This window comes from Ranitomeya variabilis, chromosome 2 (assembly GCF_051348905.1).
Source record: "Ranitomeya variabilis isolate aRanVar5 chromosome 2, aRanVar5.hap1, whole genome shotgun sequence".
Classification (NCBI taxonomy): domain Eukaryota; kingdom Metazoa; phylum Chordata; class Amphibia; order Anura; family Dendrobatidae; genus Ranitomeya; species Ranitomeya variabilis.
The window spans coordinates 774,784,951-774,799,678 of record NC_135233.1 but is presented as its reverse complement, the minus strand read 5'-3'; the positions used below and the strand labels follow the sequence as shown (position 1 = coordinate 774,799,678).

Here is a 14,728-nt window from a genome sequence, read left to right as displayed (position 1 = left end):
AAGACACTAACTGAGCTAACACATTGCACAGGCCCAGAACACTGGGTGAAGCTGCACTATATACTGGAGGCCTCTTGGTAATTGGTCAGGAACAGATTGGACAGATGCACCTGATTGCTATAAGAACCAGAGAGTTCAGGCGCCGCCCCTCTATACACAGAACCATGAAGCATGCAGAGAGCAGAGACACAGAACATGGAGCTGGCAAGAAACAGAAACCACATCATGACCTGGAGCAGTGGGTAAGATAGTGTGAGAGATGCGAGGCCATGACGTGATGCCAGCAGAGTTGTTACAGGGACCAAGGAGACAGTGGAATAGATGTGGACCTCCTGATCTCCAGCATCCAGGAGCGTGGCCCGTTGTGGGACAGCCGTGACCCTCGGCACATGGACCAGGTGGTGTCGAGGCGTTTGTGGGCAGAGGTGGCAAAGTCGCTGTGGGATGGCTTTGACAGTGCCTCAGCGAAGGCCAAAGGCAACTTTAGTGAGTATTGCAGATACGCTGCTATGACCCATCTTGCCAGGATAAACACAACCGTGTGTGATGCGATCAACGCCTAAACTTTGCATCGCTCACGGTTGTTTTATCCTTTTAAAATGCTAAATATGTAACCATTTTTTTGTCTTTACATTCACAGTGAAAAAGTTGAGGACCAGATGGCGATCCATGAAGGACCGTTTCAATAAGGGGATCCGTGCTGCGGAGGAGCAAGCTCGGAGTGGTGCTGCTGCGTCCAAGTCGGTGCCCTACAAATATAACAGGGCACTCCAGTTCCTAAGACCGGTCCTTACCCGCCGACAGTAAGTATTTTGGCCACATAACATATTGCACAGCCACATTGTACATTGCCCTGTCCATGACAGGTTACGTTCTGAGTCAGGGTAGTTCTGATCGCATGAATAATGATGACGTCTGGATCACATGATCCTAACGTCATGGCCGTTCCTGCGATCAGATCAGCAAAGTTTTTTTTGTTTGTTTTTTTTTTAATGTTTTTCTTGACTTTAAATTTTTTACTAATTTTGCGGCATAGGCAGCATCAAGAAAGATTTTTTAAAAAAAATGTTTTAAAACGATGACAGAGGTATGCATTGACTTTTGCAGCGGGAATGACCAGTCATTTTCTACCGTAGGTATGTCCATGATTGTTATCGTCAGCCCTAATGGTCAGCTGGCGGTAACAATCAGCAATTTATTATAGGCAACACAGACTGAGAGACAGGGGATTGTAATGTATTGATGTGTCATGTAATGTTAATTTTTTAACAGGAGTTGGCGTATGTGATAGGTTATTAATTGAAGACTAATTTTTTCCTTATCTTTTCACAGGACACACAGCAGCACCCTCGAGCGAGCTCCCCCCTGTGAAGCGGAACTTCATGGATCGCCATCTGACCCGTCACAGCCCTCCCACAGCGACAGCAGGCTTGCACCACCATCATCTGGAGAACCGGCTGCCGGTACATCAGGTTTTCCCCTGCCCGAGGCCTCTGGCGCACCTTCGTTCGGGAATTCCCGACAGCGCCAGCGGGCCTCGGACAGGTCAGTCATGCCCGAATTTTTGCACTTGGGCACGGTGTTCCAGAACGGTTTCAAGGCGTTGAGCGATAAAATGTCCAGTATGGAACGGCGCCTTGAAATCCTGGAAGCCGAGCTCTCAAATCCGGCAAAGCATTTTTTAAGTACAATTGCTAAAGGCATGGTGGAAAACCTTACGCCGGAACTCCAGATTTCGGTGATGCAGGACTGCAACAATTCCTACGTGAGGGCTCTGCAGCAGTCTCGGCGCATGCAGTCAGCGACACTGCCAGTAGTACCGTCTCTGGCTAGCATGACTCCGACTACTGCTGCAGAGCCACTCCAGCCACCCCACCCTGGTCCAAGTGCCGAGCGACGCCACCACAGTCACCATAGCAGTGTGCCGCTGCTCCTGCCAGGCCCTCATCCTCCTGCAGCCATCATTCTGGGGGAGCCGATACTGGAAAAAAAAGGAAAAGGAAGAGCAAGAAAAAAAAAAGCAAAAGGTCACGCACTGAGGCTCTGGCTGCTCAAGGTCAAACAAGTACACGTCGGGGCTCTAGCCGCAGCAGGAGCAGCCAGAGCCAACCAAGAACTTTGCAAAGGCTCGTGTTGCCTCCTCCCTGCCCTGCAGAGGTGGCGGTTTCCTCCCCATTATACCCTGTGGAGGGTTTAGACCTGCCATCCAGCCTCCTGGACTATAGGTCAACATCCTCCTCCTCGTCGTCGTCTTCATCAGCCTCATTTTCCTCTCCCCATTCCCAAAAAGAAACATACCATTCCCCCTTTGTGGCACAGGTTGATACCCCCTAAGTTTATTTCCCCTTTTTTTTTTCTGTTTCCCCCAAATAAAAAATTTTGGTTTGAATACAACAATATTTGTTCTTATTTTCATGTATACTTCTCAGCAAGTCACACCGTGCGCCGTCTACACATATTATGTGTTTAAAACAACTCATATATGCAATGTCAGACACTATTTTTAACTTTTTTATTTTGCCTTTTTTGGTGTGTCTCTCATTGCTGTATGAGGTGTTTACAAACAATAAAGTGTATGAGGTGTTTTCAATCACTAGGGTATGTGTCCACGCTCAGGATTGCATGAGGATTTGGTCACGATTTTTCATCAGTATTTTGTAACCCAAAACCAGGAGTGGGTGATAAATACAGAAGTGGAGCAGATGTTTCTATTCTACTTTGCCTCTAATTGTTCCACTCCTGGTTTTGTATTACAAATACTGAAGAAAAATCGTGACAAAATCATGATGCAATCCTGAACGTGGACACATACCGTAAAGGTACCTTCACACTTAACAATGCTGCAGCGAAACATACAATGATGCAGATCACTGCAGCATCGCTATTTGGTCGCTGGAGAGCTGTCTGTGTGACAGCTCTCCAGCGACCAACGATGCCGAGGTCCCCGGGTAACCAGGGTAAACATCAGGTTGTTAAGCGCAGGCCGCCGCGCTTCCGATGATTACCCTGGTTACCAGTGTTTTGTAAATCAAACAACAGTACATACACTCAGAATTGCGTCCCCCGGCGTCCGCTTCCCTGCCCTGACTGAGTGACGGCCCTAACAGCAGAGCGGTCACATCACCGCTGTGCTGTGCATTCACTTTCCAGCCGGCGCTCAGTCCGTGCAGGAAGCAGACGCCGGGGGACGCGAAGATGAGTATATGTACTGTTTTTTTTGTAAACTTTCACACTGGGAAACAGGGTAAATATCAGTTTACTATGCGCCGCCCTACGCTTAGTAACCCGATATTTACCCTGATTACCATTGTAAAACATCGCTGGTATCGTTGATTTTGCTGTCAAACACAATGATACACGGCGATCTGACAAACAAATAAATATGTTATATGGTATGGTATAAATTTTGTCTTTGAAGCAGGGTAGAAAACTTAAGAAAATTTTTTTATTAAAACACAACATTTTAAAAACAAAGGGTTACAAGTTTTTTAGATAAGGCACATTACATTGGTGAACTATTTTAAGCATAGTCACACCAGAATACAGTCCAACAGTTTACTACACCATTGTATCTTGCCATGACAGACGGCCAACATCTGACACAAAATAGGCCGCAAAACGATCCCTCATCTGCGCAATTTCCACACTTGTCCTCAGAGGATGATCATGGAAATCGGGCAATGGGTTGGCTATGGTTTCATCGAGATCAACGTTCAGTCTCTCTTTGGCCAGAATAAAATTGTGGAGAACCACACACGCCTTCACCACCTCATCCACTGTCTCAGTTTTCAGATTAATGGCGGATCCTAATATCCGCCATTTGGAGACAAGGATGCCAAAGGCGCACTCCACAGTCCTTCTGGCCCTGGACAGTCTGTAATTGAACACCCTTTTCGTATGGTCCAAGCCCCGACTGGAGTAGGGTTTCAATAGGTTGGCAGACATTTGGAATGCCTCATCCCCAACCACAACAAATGGCATCGCAGGGCCTTCGGTGTGGGGAAGAGGTCGTGGCTGGGGGAAATTGAAATTGTTGCCATATAATTTTTGGCCCATATCCGACTCTTTGAATGTGCGCGAGTCATTTGAACGGCCAAACGCACCAATGTCGACTGCGAGAAAACGGCAGTCCGCACCGGCAATTGCCATCAGCACAGTGGAAAAATATTTTTTATAGTTGTAGAAAAGGGATCCACTTTTCCCTGGCTTGGTAATCCGAATGTGCTTGCCATCCACCGCGCCAATACAGTTTGGAAACGAACACACTTGGTCAAATTTCTGGGCGTTGGCCAACCAGATATCGCTTGTAGGGACGGGTAAAAATTCTTCCCGGAGATTATCCCACAAAGCGCGGCAGGTCTCAGCAAGAATTCCGGAGAGAGTGGAGACTCCAATCCGGAACTGAAATTGAAGGGATCTCAAGGTCTCTCCGGTAGCCAGGAAACTGCCAAGAAGAAAAAGAAATTACATTAAAGTACATTGCAATTTATAAAAGTACATTGACCATACCACCCCCAAAAAAAATTAAGAAAAAAAAAAAAAAAAAGGGAAGATGTGAACGTAGCCGAACATATCTCAGTCATTCAAACAGCTACGTACCGTAGAGTCACCAGAAGCCGCTCCTCTGCAGAAATAGCTCTCCGGAGCTGCGTGTCCTGCCTGCTAATGGCTCCTTCCACCCGACGCAGAAGATAGCGGAAGCTGTCCTGAGACATCCTGGTGTACTCGAAATATTTCTCCAGGTTCTCATTCAGTTCGCCAAACAAGCTATGGTATGCTCCACGGCTCTCCCGGACTTCCAAGATAGGGTGTATCCAAAATCGGCGATGAATCCATCTCCGTTTTTCTCTTTGATGAGCACAGGCGACAGCATAGGCATGAGCCAAGGCAAATTCCATCTCCATATCCATGACGATACTGTCCATGGGACGCTCCATCATGAATACCAGCAAAATGGGAGGAATTCATGTCTGCCATGGTATATATACACAATTACATAAACACCAACCCTCTTCTAGCCATTGGTGGTCCTTATCTATTGTGTAGACACTTTTTTTTGTGGGTGGGATGAAGAATGACTCACTGCACAAAAAAACGCATGCGGCGCAAAACGCTGCGTTTTTTGTTGAAAACGCAACTGCGTTTACAAAAAACGCTGCGTTTTGCGCCGCATGCGTTGAAAGCATGCGGCGCAAAACGCAGCGTTGTGCATGCGTTTTGCTGCGTTTTTGTTTGCGTTGTGCGTTGCGGCGACGACGCTGCGGCGCACAACGCAAATGTGAACGTAGCCTAAGGTATAAATGTGTACTGTCTGTTACTGGCCATGTAGTTGCATAAACAGTAAAATGAAAAATGAATTATGGCATAATAGCCATAATGTGGTTGCAGGTGTAACTCAGACACTCCAGTGCGGACTGTAGATTTAGATGTGAGCACACATTATAGTATAAGGGTACCGTCACACAGTACCATTTTAATCGCTACGACGGCACGATTCGTGACGTCGCTGCGATCGTATGATTATCGCTCCAGCGTCGTAGACTGCGGTCACACTTTGCAATCATGGCGCTGGAGCGATGCCGAAGTCCCCGGGTAACCAGGGTAAACATCGGGTAACTAAGCGCAGGGCCGCGCTTAGTAACCCGATGTTTACCCTGGTTACCAGCGTAAAGGTAAAAAAAACGAACAGTACATACTTACATTCTGTCCCCCGGCGTCTCTGCTTCTCTCCACTAGCGCTGCGCCATAGCCGGAAAGCAGAGCGGTGACGTCACCGCGTCACCGCTGTGCTCGCTTTACGGCTGGCCGGCGCTCACACTGCAGAGAAGCTGAGACGCCGGAGGACAGACACCGGAATGTAAGTATGTACTGTTTGTTTTTTTTACATTTACGCTGGTAACCACGGTAAACATCGGGTTACTAAGCGCGGCCCTGCGCTTAGTTACCCGATGTTTACCCTGGTTACAAGCGAACACATCGCTGGATCGCTGTCACACACAACGATCCAGCGATGACAGCGGGTGATCAAGCGACGAAAGAAAGTTCCAAACGATCTGCTACGACGTACGATTCTCAGCAGGATCCCTGATCGCTGCTGCGTGTCAGACACTGCGATATCGTAACGATATCGCTAGAACGTCACGAATCGTACCGTCGTAGCGATCAAAATGGTACTGTGTGACGGTACCCTAATTCAGCCTTCTGATGTTCCCACCCAAAAGACAATGGGGGTGAATTAATTAAGTAGATCTGAGATACAAGCTTATGGCATAGGGACAGAATGAGGAATGACCCAGGTGCCAGCTAATGGGATTGTTATATACAAATACGACTGCTTGTATAGAACAGTAAATAGGCTAACACAAGCAGTATAAGAGAGGCTCTGTCAAGCTAACTGAAGTCCTTCTGAGGACTAGTGGCAAACCATGAAGAGTTCGGGAATCCTATGTTACTAGGACCTCAAAATAAGAAACTTATAGTGGCATATGAGGGCATAGCGCAATTTACTTAGTTAAGTTAAATAGGACACTGATTAATAATATTGGACCAATTACTTAATATTGCCATCTCTATATATGATTGGAGGTATTATTATTGTCCACAATACGATCCAGGTTGGGTTGCAGTGGACAGACTGGGTAGAGCATGGTGGCCTTGTATTATAGAGTTAATTATTATAAATAAAGGTTATTTTTTATCATATTAATCCACGTCAGTCAGTGATATTAACAAAGTTTTTTAGCCACATTTTGGGTATCATGTCAACAATTTTGTCGGGGTCAGTTTGGGGATTTTGTGTGAAATTATGTCCAATTTGCCTTTTTTCTCTGTTTTTTTGTGTTCAAATACACACAAAGGAAATTGTCCATTTTGTGATTCTTTATTTATTCCCTGTTCAGTTGTTTATGTTGTTTAATTTCCCTTCCAATTTATTAGGTTTCCTTAAATTATATATACATATGTACTTATATTTTTACTGTGTGCTATGTACTGTTCTTTATCTGTACTTATGCCATGTAAACGCATGTTTAGTTATTTTGTTTCATTTGAGTACTGTGTATAACAATGCTGCATCATGGCACTAATTGTGCCATATTTCCTATATTATTTATACTATACCATTGATCAATATGTTCATGTCATCTAGTGGTCATTTGATATTGTGGACTTTCACCACCCTTCACCAATATGAATAGATAGCACACATGTGCGCCCAGTGTCTCGGTTCTTGTCTGTCTCCTGTATCTATATGTGTTGCCCTGACTCCTCTGGCAGTTTTTATCATAGCAGGATCTTATCTATCCACATAAGTTCAGGCTTTAGGCCATGTGCACACGTTCAGTATTTTTCGTGTTTTTTTCTCGTTTTTTCGCTATAAAAACGTGATAAAAATGCGAAAAAAACGCTTACATATGCCTCCTATTATTTACAGTGTATTCCGCATTTCTTGTGCAAATGTTGCATTTTTTTCCGCGAAAAAAATCGCATCGCAGAAAAAAAAGCAACATGTTCATTAAATTTGCGGAATTGCAGAGATTCCACACACCTAGGAATGCATTGATCTGCTTACTTTCCGCATGTGGCTGTGCACACCATGCGGGAAGTAAGCAGATCATGTGTGGTTGGTACCCAGGGTGGAGGAGAGGAGACTCTCCTCCACGGACTGGGCACCATATAATTGGTAAAAAAAAAGAATTAAAATAAAAAATAGTGATATACTCACCTTCGATGGCCCCCGGAGTCTTCCCGCCTCTCAGCGGTGCATGCTGTCACTTCCGTTCCTATAGATGGTGTGGTGAAGGACCTGCCATGACGTCGCGGTCTTGTGATTGGTTGCGAGACCGGTCATGTGACCGCTCACGTGACCGCGACGTCATCGAAGGTCCTGCACACACACACCATCTATAGGAACGGACGCCGCTGAGGACATCGGCTGTCTGCAGGTGAGTATAACCATTTTTTTTATTTTTTTAAATTATTTTTAAACATTCTATCTTTTACTATTGATGCTGCATAGGCTGCATCTATAGTAAAAAGTTGGTCACACTTGTCAAACACTATGTTTGACAAGTGTGACCAACCTGTCAGTCAGTTTTCCAAGCGATGCTACAGATCGCTTGGAAAACTTTAGCATTCTGCAAGCTAATTTCGCTTGCAAAATGCTACAAAAAACGGGAAAAAAACGCAAAAAAAAATGCGGATTTCTTGCAGAAAATTTCCGGTTTTCTTCAGGAAATTTCTGCAAGAAATCCTGACGTGTGCACATACCCTTAGCCTAGGAGAGAATTAACATTGGATACAGTACCTTGCAAACGTATTCGGCCCCCTGGAACTTTTCAACCTTTTCCCACATATCATGCTTCAAACATAAAGATACCAAATGTAAATTTTTGGTGAAGAATCAACAACAAGTGGAACACGATTGTGAAGTTGAATGAAATTTATTGGTTATTTAACATTTTTGTGGAAACTCAAAAACTGAAAAGTGGGGCGTGCAATATTATTCGGCCCCTTTACTTTCAGTGCAGCAAACTCACTCCAGAAGTTCATTGTGGATCTCTGAATGATCCAATGTTGACCTAAATGCCTAATGATGATAAATATAATCCACCTGTGTGTCTCCGTATAATGCACCTGTTCTGTGATAGTCTCAGGGTTCTGAGAGCATCATGAAGACCAAGGAACACAACAGGCAGGTCCGTGATACTGTTATGGAGAAGTTTAACCCCTTAGTGACGGGGCCAAATTTTTTTAAATCTGAGCAGTGTCACTTTATGTGGTAATAACTCTGGAACGCTTTGACAAATTCTAGTGATTTTGAGGGTATGTCTCCACGTTCAGGATGGCCGGCGGTATCGCCGCAGCGGCGAAGCCGCTCGGTGCTAAGCCCCGCCCCCTTTCTGGGACGCGATCATGCCGGATGTGTTAACTCTTCACATCCGGGATGATCGCTCTCTCCCATAGGGCCCTGTGATATGCCTTGCGGGGGACGCCCGCAAGGTGTACGGGCATGCTGCGATCTGAAAAGACGCGCAGCATGTCCGTAGTCGCAGGGCCGCCGCGTGCGGGTTTCCACGCATAGTGGAGACGGGATTTCATAAAATCCCCTCCACTGTGCTGGAACATCTGGACGCTGCTTGTTTGACGCTGCAGCGCTGCGCAGCGTCTAACAAGCAGCGTTTCCTGAACGTGGAAACATACCCTGAGATTGTTTTTTCGTGACACATTATACTTTATGATAATGGCAAATTTAGGTTGTTATGTTTTGTGTTTATTTTTCGAAAAATATCAGAAATTTGACAAAAATGTAAAAAAATTAGCAATTTTCAAAATTTGAATGATTATCCTTTTAATTCACATAGTCATACCATAGAAAACCATTAATAAATAACATTTCCCACATGTCTGCTTTACATCAGCACCATTTGTAATATGTTATTTTATTAGCATTTTAGGAGGTTTAAAAATGTAGCAGTAATTTTTCATAGAAATTTACAAAATTATTTTTTTAGGGACCTCTCCAGGTTTGAAGTGACTTTTGGGGTCCTGTGTATTGGAAAACCACCAAAAGTGATACCATTTTAAAAACAGCACCCCTCCACATATTGAAAACTGCAGTCAGGTAGTTTATTAACCCTTCAGGTGCTTTTCAGGAAATAATACAAAGTGGTATGATAGGAAAGAAAAAGTTGATTTTTACCACCTAAATGTCACTAACTTCTGAACAGGCCAATGGTACCGGCAGACTCTAAAGGTACCTTCACACTGAACAACTTAACAACGATATCGCTAGTGATCCGTGACGTTGCAGCGTCCTGGATAGCGATATCGTTGTGTTTGACACGCAGCAGCGATCTGGATCCTGCTGTGATGTCGTTGGTCGGAGCTAGGAGGCCAGCACCTTATTTCGTCGCTGGATCTCCCGCAGACATCGCTGGATCGGTGTGTGTGACACCGATCCAGCGATGTCTTCACTGGTAACCAGGGTAAACATCGGGTTACTAAGCGCAGGGCCGCGCTTAGTAACCCGATATTTACCTTGGTTACCAGCGTAAAAGTAAAAAAAACCAAACACTACATACTTACATTCCGCTGTCTGTCCCCCGGCACTGTGCTTCTCTGCACTGTGTAAGTGCCAGCCGGAAAGCAGGGCACAGCGGTGACGTTACCGCTCTGCTTTCCGGCCGCTGTGCTTACACAGTGCAGAGAAGCAGAACGCCGGGGGACAGACAGCGGAATGTAAGTATGTAGTGTTTGTTTTTTTTTACTTTTACGCTGGTAACCAGGGTAAACATCGGGTTACTAAGCGCGGCCCTGCGCTTAGTAACCCGATGTTTACCCTGGTTACCCGGGGACCTCGGCATCGTTGGTCGCTGGAGAGCTGTCTGTGTGACAGCTCTCCAGCGACCAAACAGTGACGCTGCAGCGATCGGGATCGTTGTCTGTATCGCTGCAGCGTCGCTAAATGTGACGGTACCTTTAGGCCGCTATTTGCTCATGAATTGCCATGGCAAACATCAGGACCACACAATCATGATCTCAGGGTGCTGATAGGGATAAAGAGAGAGAAGCCACACTCTTTTAAACATTTATATGATATAGTCATATTTGACAGCAGCATCTAAGGGGTTAAACAGATAAGGATGGTGACAACGCTGATCGTGGCTGATGCAGCAAGTTGTCAGCTATAGTGTACAGTTGACAGCTGCTGGATTGTCACCTGTATGGGGATGCCATTCTCTTATATCTCGGGTCAGTTAAAAGACGTATTGACGGCCATTAAGGGGTTAAAGCCTGATTTGGATATAAAATGATTTCCAAAACTTTAAACATCCCAAGGAGCACTGTGCAAGCGATCATATTGAAATGGAAGGAGCATCATACCACTGCAAATCAACCAAGACCCGGCCGTCCCTCTAAACTTTCATCTCAAACAAGGAGAAGACTGATCAGAGATGCAGTCAAGAGGCTCATTATCACTCTGGATGAACTGCAGAGATCTACAGCTGAGGTGGGACAGTCTGTCCATGGGACAACAATCAGTCGCGCACTGCACAAATCTGGTCTTTATGGAAGAGTGGCAAGAAGAAAGCCATTTCTCAAAGATATCCATAAAAAGTATCCTTTAAAGTTTGCAACAAGCCACCTGGGAGACACACCAAACATGTGGATAAAGGAGCTCTGGTCAGATTAAACCAAAATTGAACTTTTTGGCAACAATGTCAAATGATATGTTTGGCATAAAGGCAACACAGCTCATCACCCTGAACACACCATCCCCACTGTCAAACATGGTGGTGGCAGCATCATGGTTTATGCCTGCTTTTCTTTAGTAGGGTAGGGTCGGCCTTTACATCTAAATGGGAGGAAACTCTAACCAAATGTTCTAAAACTCTTCTGGAACTACTTGTGGGGGTGGATAAGAGAACTCTTGAGACTTTAGAGAAGGAGATTGAGACCATACGTCACAAAATCCAAGGTACACTCCCAAGTGACGAGTGTAGGAAATTTGACTTGTCTCTGGAAGAGGAGCTCTCTAAGTGGGAGCTCGAGATACAAAATAATAAAACTAAAAAATATTTACGCGATTTGGAGGATTATCAACTTAAGCGAGTGTATCGCTGGCGTCAAAAACTTCCTAGAAAACAGGCTAGATCCCAATCGTTTTCCAGTGTTTCTACCACTTCTGAGGGAACATGTGGAGAGCATTTTTTACACAGAGGACACTCGTCAGCAAGGGACGGCCCCCCAACAGACCTTCATGCCCAGCGCATTTCTACACCAGCCACCACAAAAAGAAAGCACCATTACAATTTCCGAGACAAGAAAATGAGGAAGTTCTAAAGGTAATTAATTTATCCCATTTTCAATTGAGTTCGTCACAGGTTGAGGTGCTTTCGAAAGGACTTTCCTTTTCACTGGTTGAGGGGTCTGATTATTTTACCTTAATTAAGGATTTGGAGCTTTTTGCGTGGAAGCTCATCTTTAAAAAGTATTTTGCCCCTAAATCTGATCCAACTCTCACCCAGACTGAATTGCAAGTTTTGAGTGACCTAGAGTCCTTGGAGGCTGAAAATTTCCAGTCTGACTCTCCTGCTTTTCCCACACATTTACATTTACGGTCTAAGACTTTTCCCCCCTTGTCCGCCTGTCCTCAAGTGGAAATCTTTGTGAGATTGATCAGGGAGGACTTTCACAAATTAAACCCTTGTGTCCTCCATGATAATCTCACACCTCGACAGAGGATTGCTCTGAGGGAACTCGGAGCTATGAAGGATGTTGTTATCAAAAGGGCGGACAAAGGGGGCAATGTGGTGCTGTGGCCTATTGACCTGTATGAGGCCGAGGCCTTTAAACAACTGCTTAGACCTGACCATTATAAAAAATTTGATGCCCTACCATTGGCTATGTTCCAACGAGAATTGAGTCATCTGTTGGACGAGGGCGTGGAGTCTCAAGCCATCACTACGAAAATGAGGTTGGCTCTTCTGCCAGAATTCCCTATCATTCCCACTTTCTATCTGTTACCCAAAGTTCACAAAGACCCCCTCTGCCCACCGGGCAGACCTATTGTCTCGGGCATGGGGGTCTTTGTGAACCAGCCTGTCAGTTCATTGACTTCTATCTTAAACAATGTGTTGAGACCCTCCCGTCTTTTGTCAAGGACACTACCGAGGTCCTGAAAAGACTGGACGGCCTCACACCGGATGATGACATGTGGTTCATTACCTGTGATGTGGAGTCCCTATATATGTCGATAGGGCATGGCCACGGGATGTGGGCTGTTAAATTTTTTCTTGACATGACGAACCTCGAACCAAATCTGATTTACTTTATTTTGGAACTTTTACAGTTCATTCTTACTCATAATTTCTTTGTGTTCAAGGACCGCCCCTTCCTACAGCTCCAGGGCACAGCTATGGAGGCGTCTTGTGCGCCCTCGTATGCTAATTTGTTCCTGGGGCTGTGGGAGACGGATACGGTCCTTGATACACCAGGTCACAGCTCCGTCATGTCGTGGCTCCGCTATATCGACGATATATTGTTCATCTGGCAGGGCTCCACGTCGCAGCTGGACTCTTTTTTGAACCAATTAAATGTCAATACACTCAACATCAGGCTTACATGGAAGTATAGCCAAAAGTCCATTGACTTTTTGGATCTATTGATCACCAATTCTAGTGAGGGTACTGTGGGTACGACTATTTTCCGCAAGGAAACGACCACTAATGCATTGCTGCATTTTACATCGTCCCACCCCCCTAAACTCAAGAGTTCAATACCCACGGGACAGTTCTTGAGAGCCCGTCGCATCTGTTCGGACGATGCCAATTTTATCAATCAGGCCAAGGACCTATCTTCCCGGTTTAGGAACAGAGGTTACAAATGGAAAGACATCTACAGAGGCTTCTCCCGTGCCCTCAATTCCGATAGAGCAACCGTACTGACAAAACCATCTAGAAGAATCAATAACAAAAATGTAGATTTGACACCTCGTTTTATTACTAAATTCGATTCTAATTGGTCAGAAATTAATAGTATTTTCAAAAAACACTGGTCAGTCTTTTTAACTGATAGGGATCTGGCCAACCAACTTACTCCTTATCCTCTCATTACGTGGCGTAAATCCCGTACTCTGGGTGATCTTTTATGTAGTAGCCATTACGTACCCCCTAAGAGTAATCCCTTTGGTTTAACCAGCTGTGGTCCTCCTTGGGGTTGTTTTCCTTGCGGGAAATGTTTGGCCTGTGGGACTATTAAAAGAACAAAAAACTTTACCAATTCTGCAGGAGACAAAAATTATAAGATCGTTCATCACATCACCTGCAACACTGAAGCAGTAGTGTATTGTGGCCGTTGCCCGTGTGATCGTTTGTATGTTGGTATGACAACCAGGCCCTTAATGATTCGAGTACAGGAACATTTGAGGGACATAAGGGGTTCAGCCAACTGTTCCGAACCACAGCTGTTAAAATCCATCCCGAAACATTTTTTCGAGAGACATAACAGCAATCCCAAGGGGTTTTCTGTATGCGGGATTGATCGCATTTATATGGGGATCCGGGGTGGTAACGTGAAACAGAAACTGCTTCAAAAAGAAGCACGTTGGATAGTAACCCTGGATACGCTTTCACCTAAGGGTTTAAATGAGGCCCTCAGTTTCAAGTCTTTTCTCTAGATACTTTTTTCTAGATACTGTTCTTCTTTTTATTTAACTTTATTGTGGTCCGGGTATATTTTATGTTTTCCTGTAGCAGTAGTATACGTGCTTACTGTCATGTCTCTTTTTCATTAGATGCTGTTTTCATTCATTGTTCCTTCATTCATATATATGCGGAGGGGAGGCCACATCGGAGACGTTGTCTGGATCAACAGAAGATATATGGATTGACCTAAGCTGGACATATTCATGACACAAACGTCTATTAACCATCTGTCTGGTGTTTTATGGTTAAATAGTTTTAGTAACCTTTTTTACAGTTTATTTGCCTGTATGTGGTTCGTCTTTATTAGACATACAGCTTTGTTCCATATAATTATATTGTATACTTTGATAATCAGTATTTTTACTGTCTACCAGCTTGTATGTCGTTCTACCATATTATCTTATTAGCCACACAGCTTTGTGCTATACAAATATGTTGTAATCACCAGCTTTTGTAAATGAATATTATCGCACTCTGCTTAATCCCTTTTGGAAAATCCAGGGTTAATCTCGTTGGTTAAA

At 44.6% G+C, this 14,728-nt stretch overlaps 1 protein-coding gene across 1 annotated transcript; it reads left to right on the top strand.

Moving 5' to 3' along the window:
- Positions 1-321: 321 nt before the first annotated feature.
- On the top strand, positions 322-14,414 carry LOC143803952 (uncharacterized). Its single transcript, XM_077281703.1, has 5 exons — positions 322-486; positions 641-803; positions 1,333-1,816; positions 11,886-12,478; positions 14,297-14,414. Exons 1-5 carry the CDS (start codon positions 390-392, stop codon positions 14,412-14,414), a joined length of 1,455 nt encoding a protein of 484 aa, XP_077137818.1. The 5' UTR covers positions 322-389.
- Positions 14,415-14,728: the final 314 nt, after the last annotated feature.

Bases quoted from the DNA above. Each gene is read 5' to 3' on its own strand.
- LOC143803952 (XM_077281703.1), top strand. From the start codon at position 390: ATGGACCAGGTGGTGTCGAGGCGTTTGTGGGCAGAGGTGGCAAAGTCG. The intron at 804-1,332 runs GTAAGTATTTTG...ATCTTTTCACAG, and splicing joins CCGGTCCTTACCCGCCGACA to GACACACAGCAGCACCCTCG. The intron at 1,817-11,885 runs GTACCGTCTCTG...AGTTCGTCACAG, and splicing joins AGTCAGCGACACTGCCAGTA to GTTGAGGTGCTTTCGAAAGG.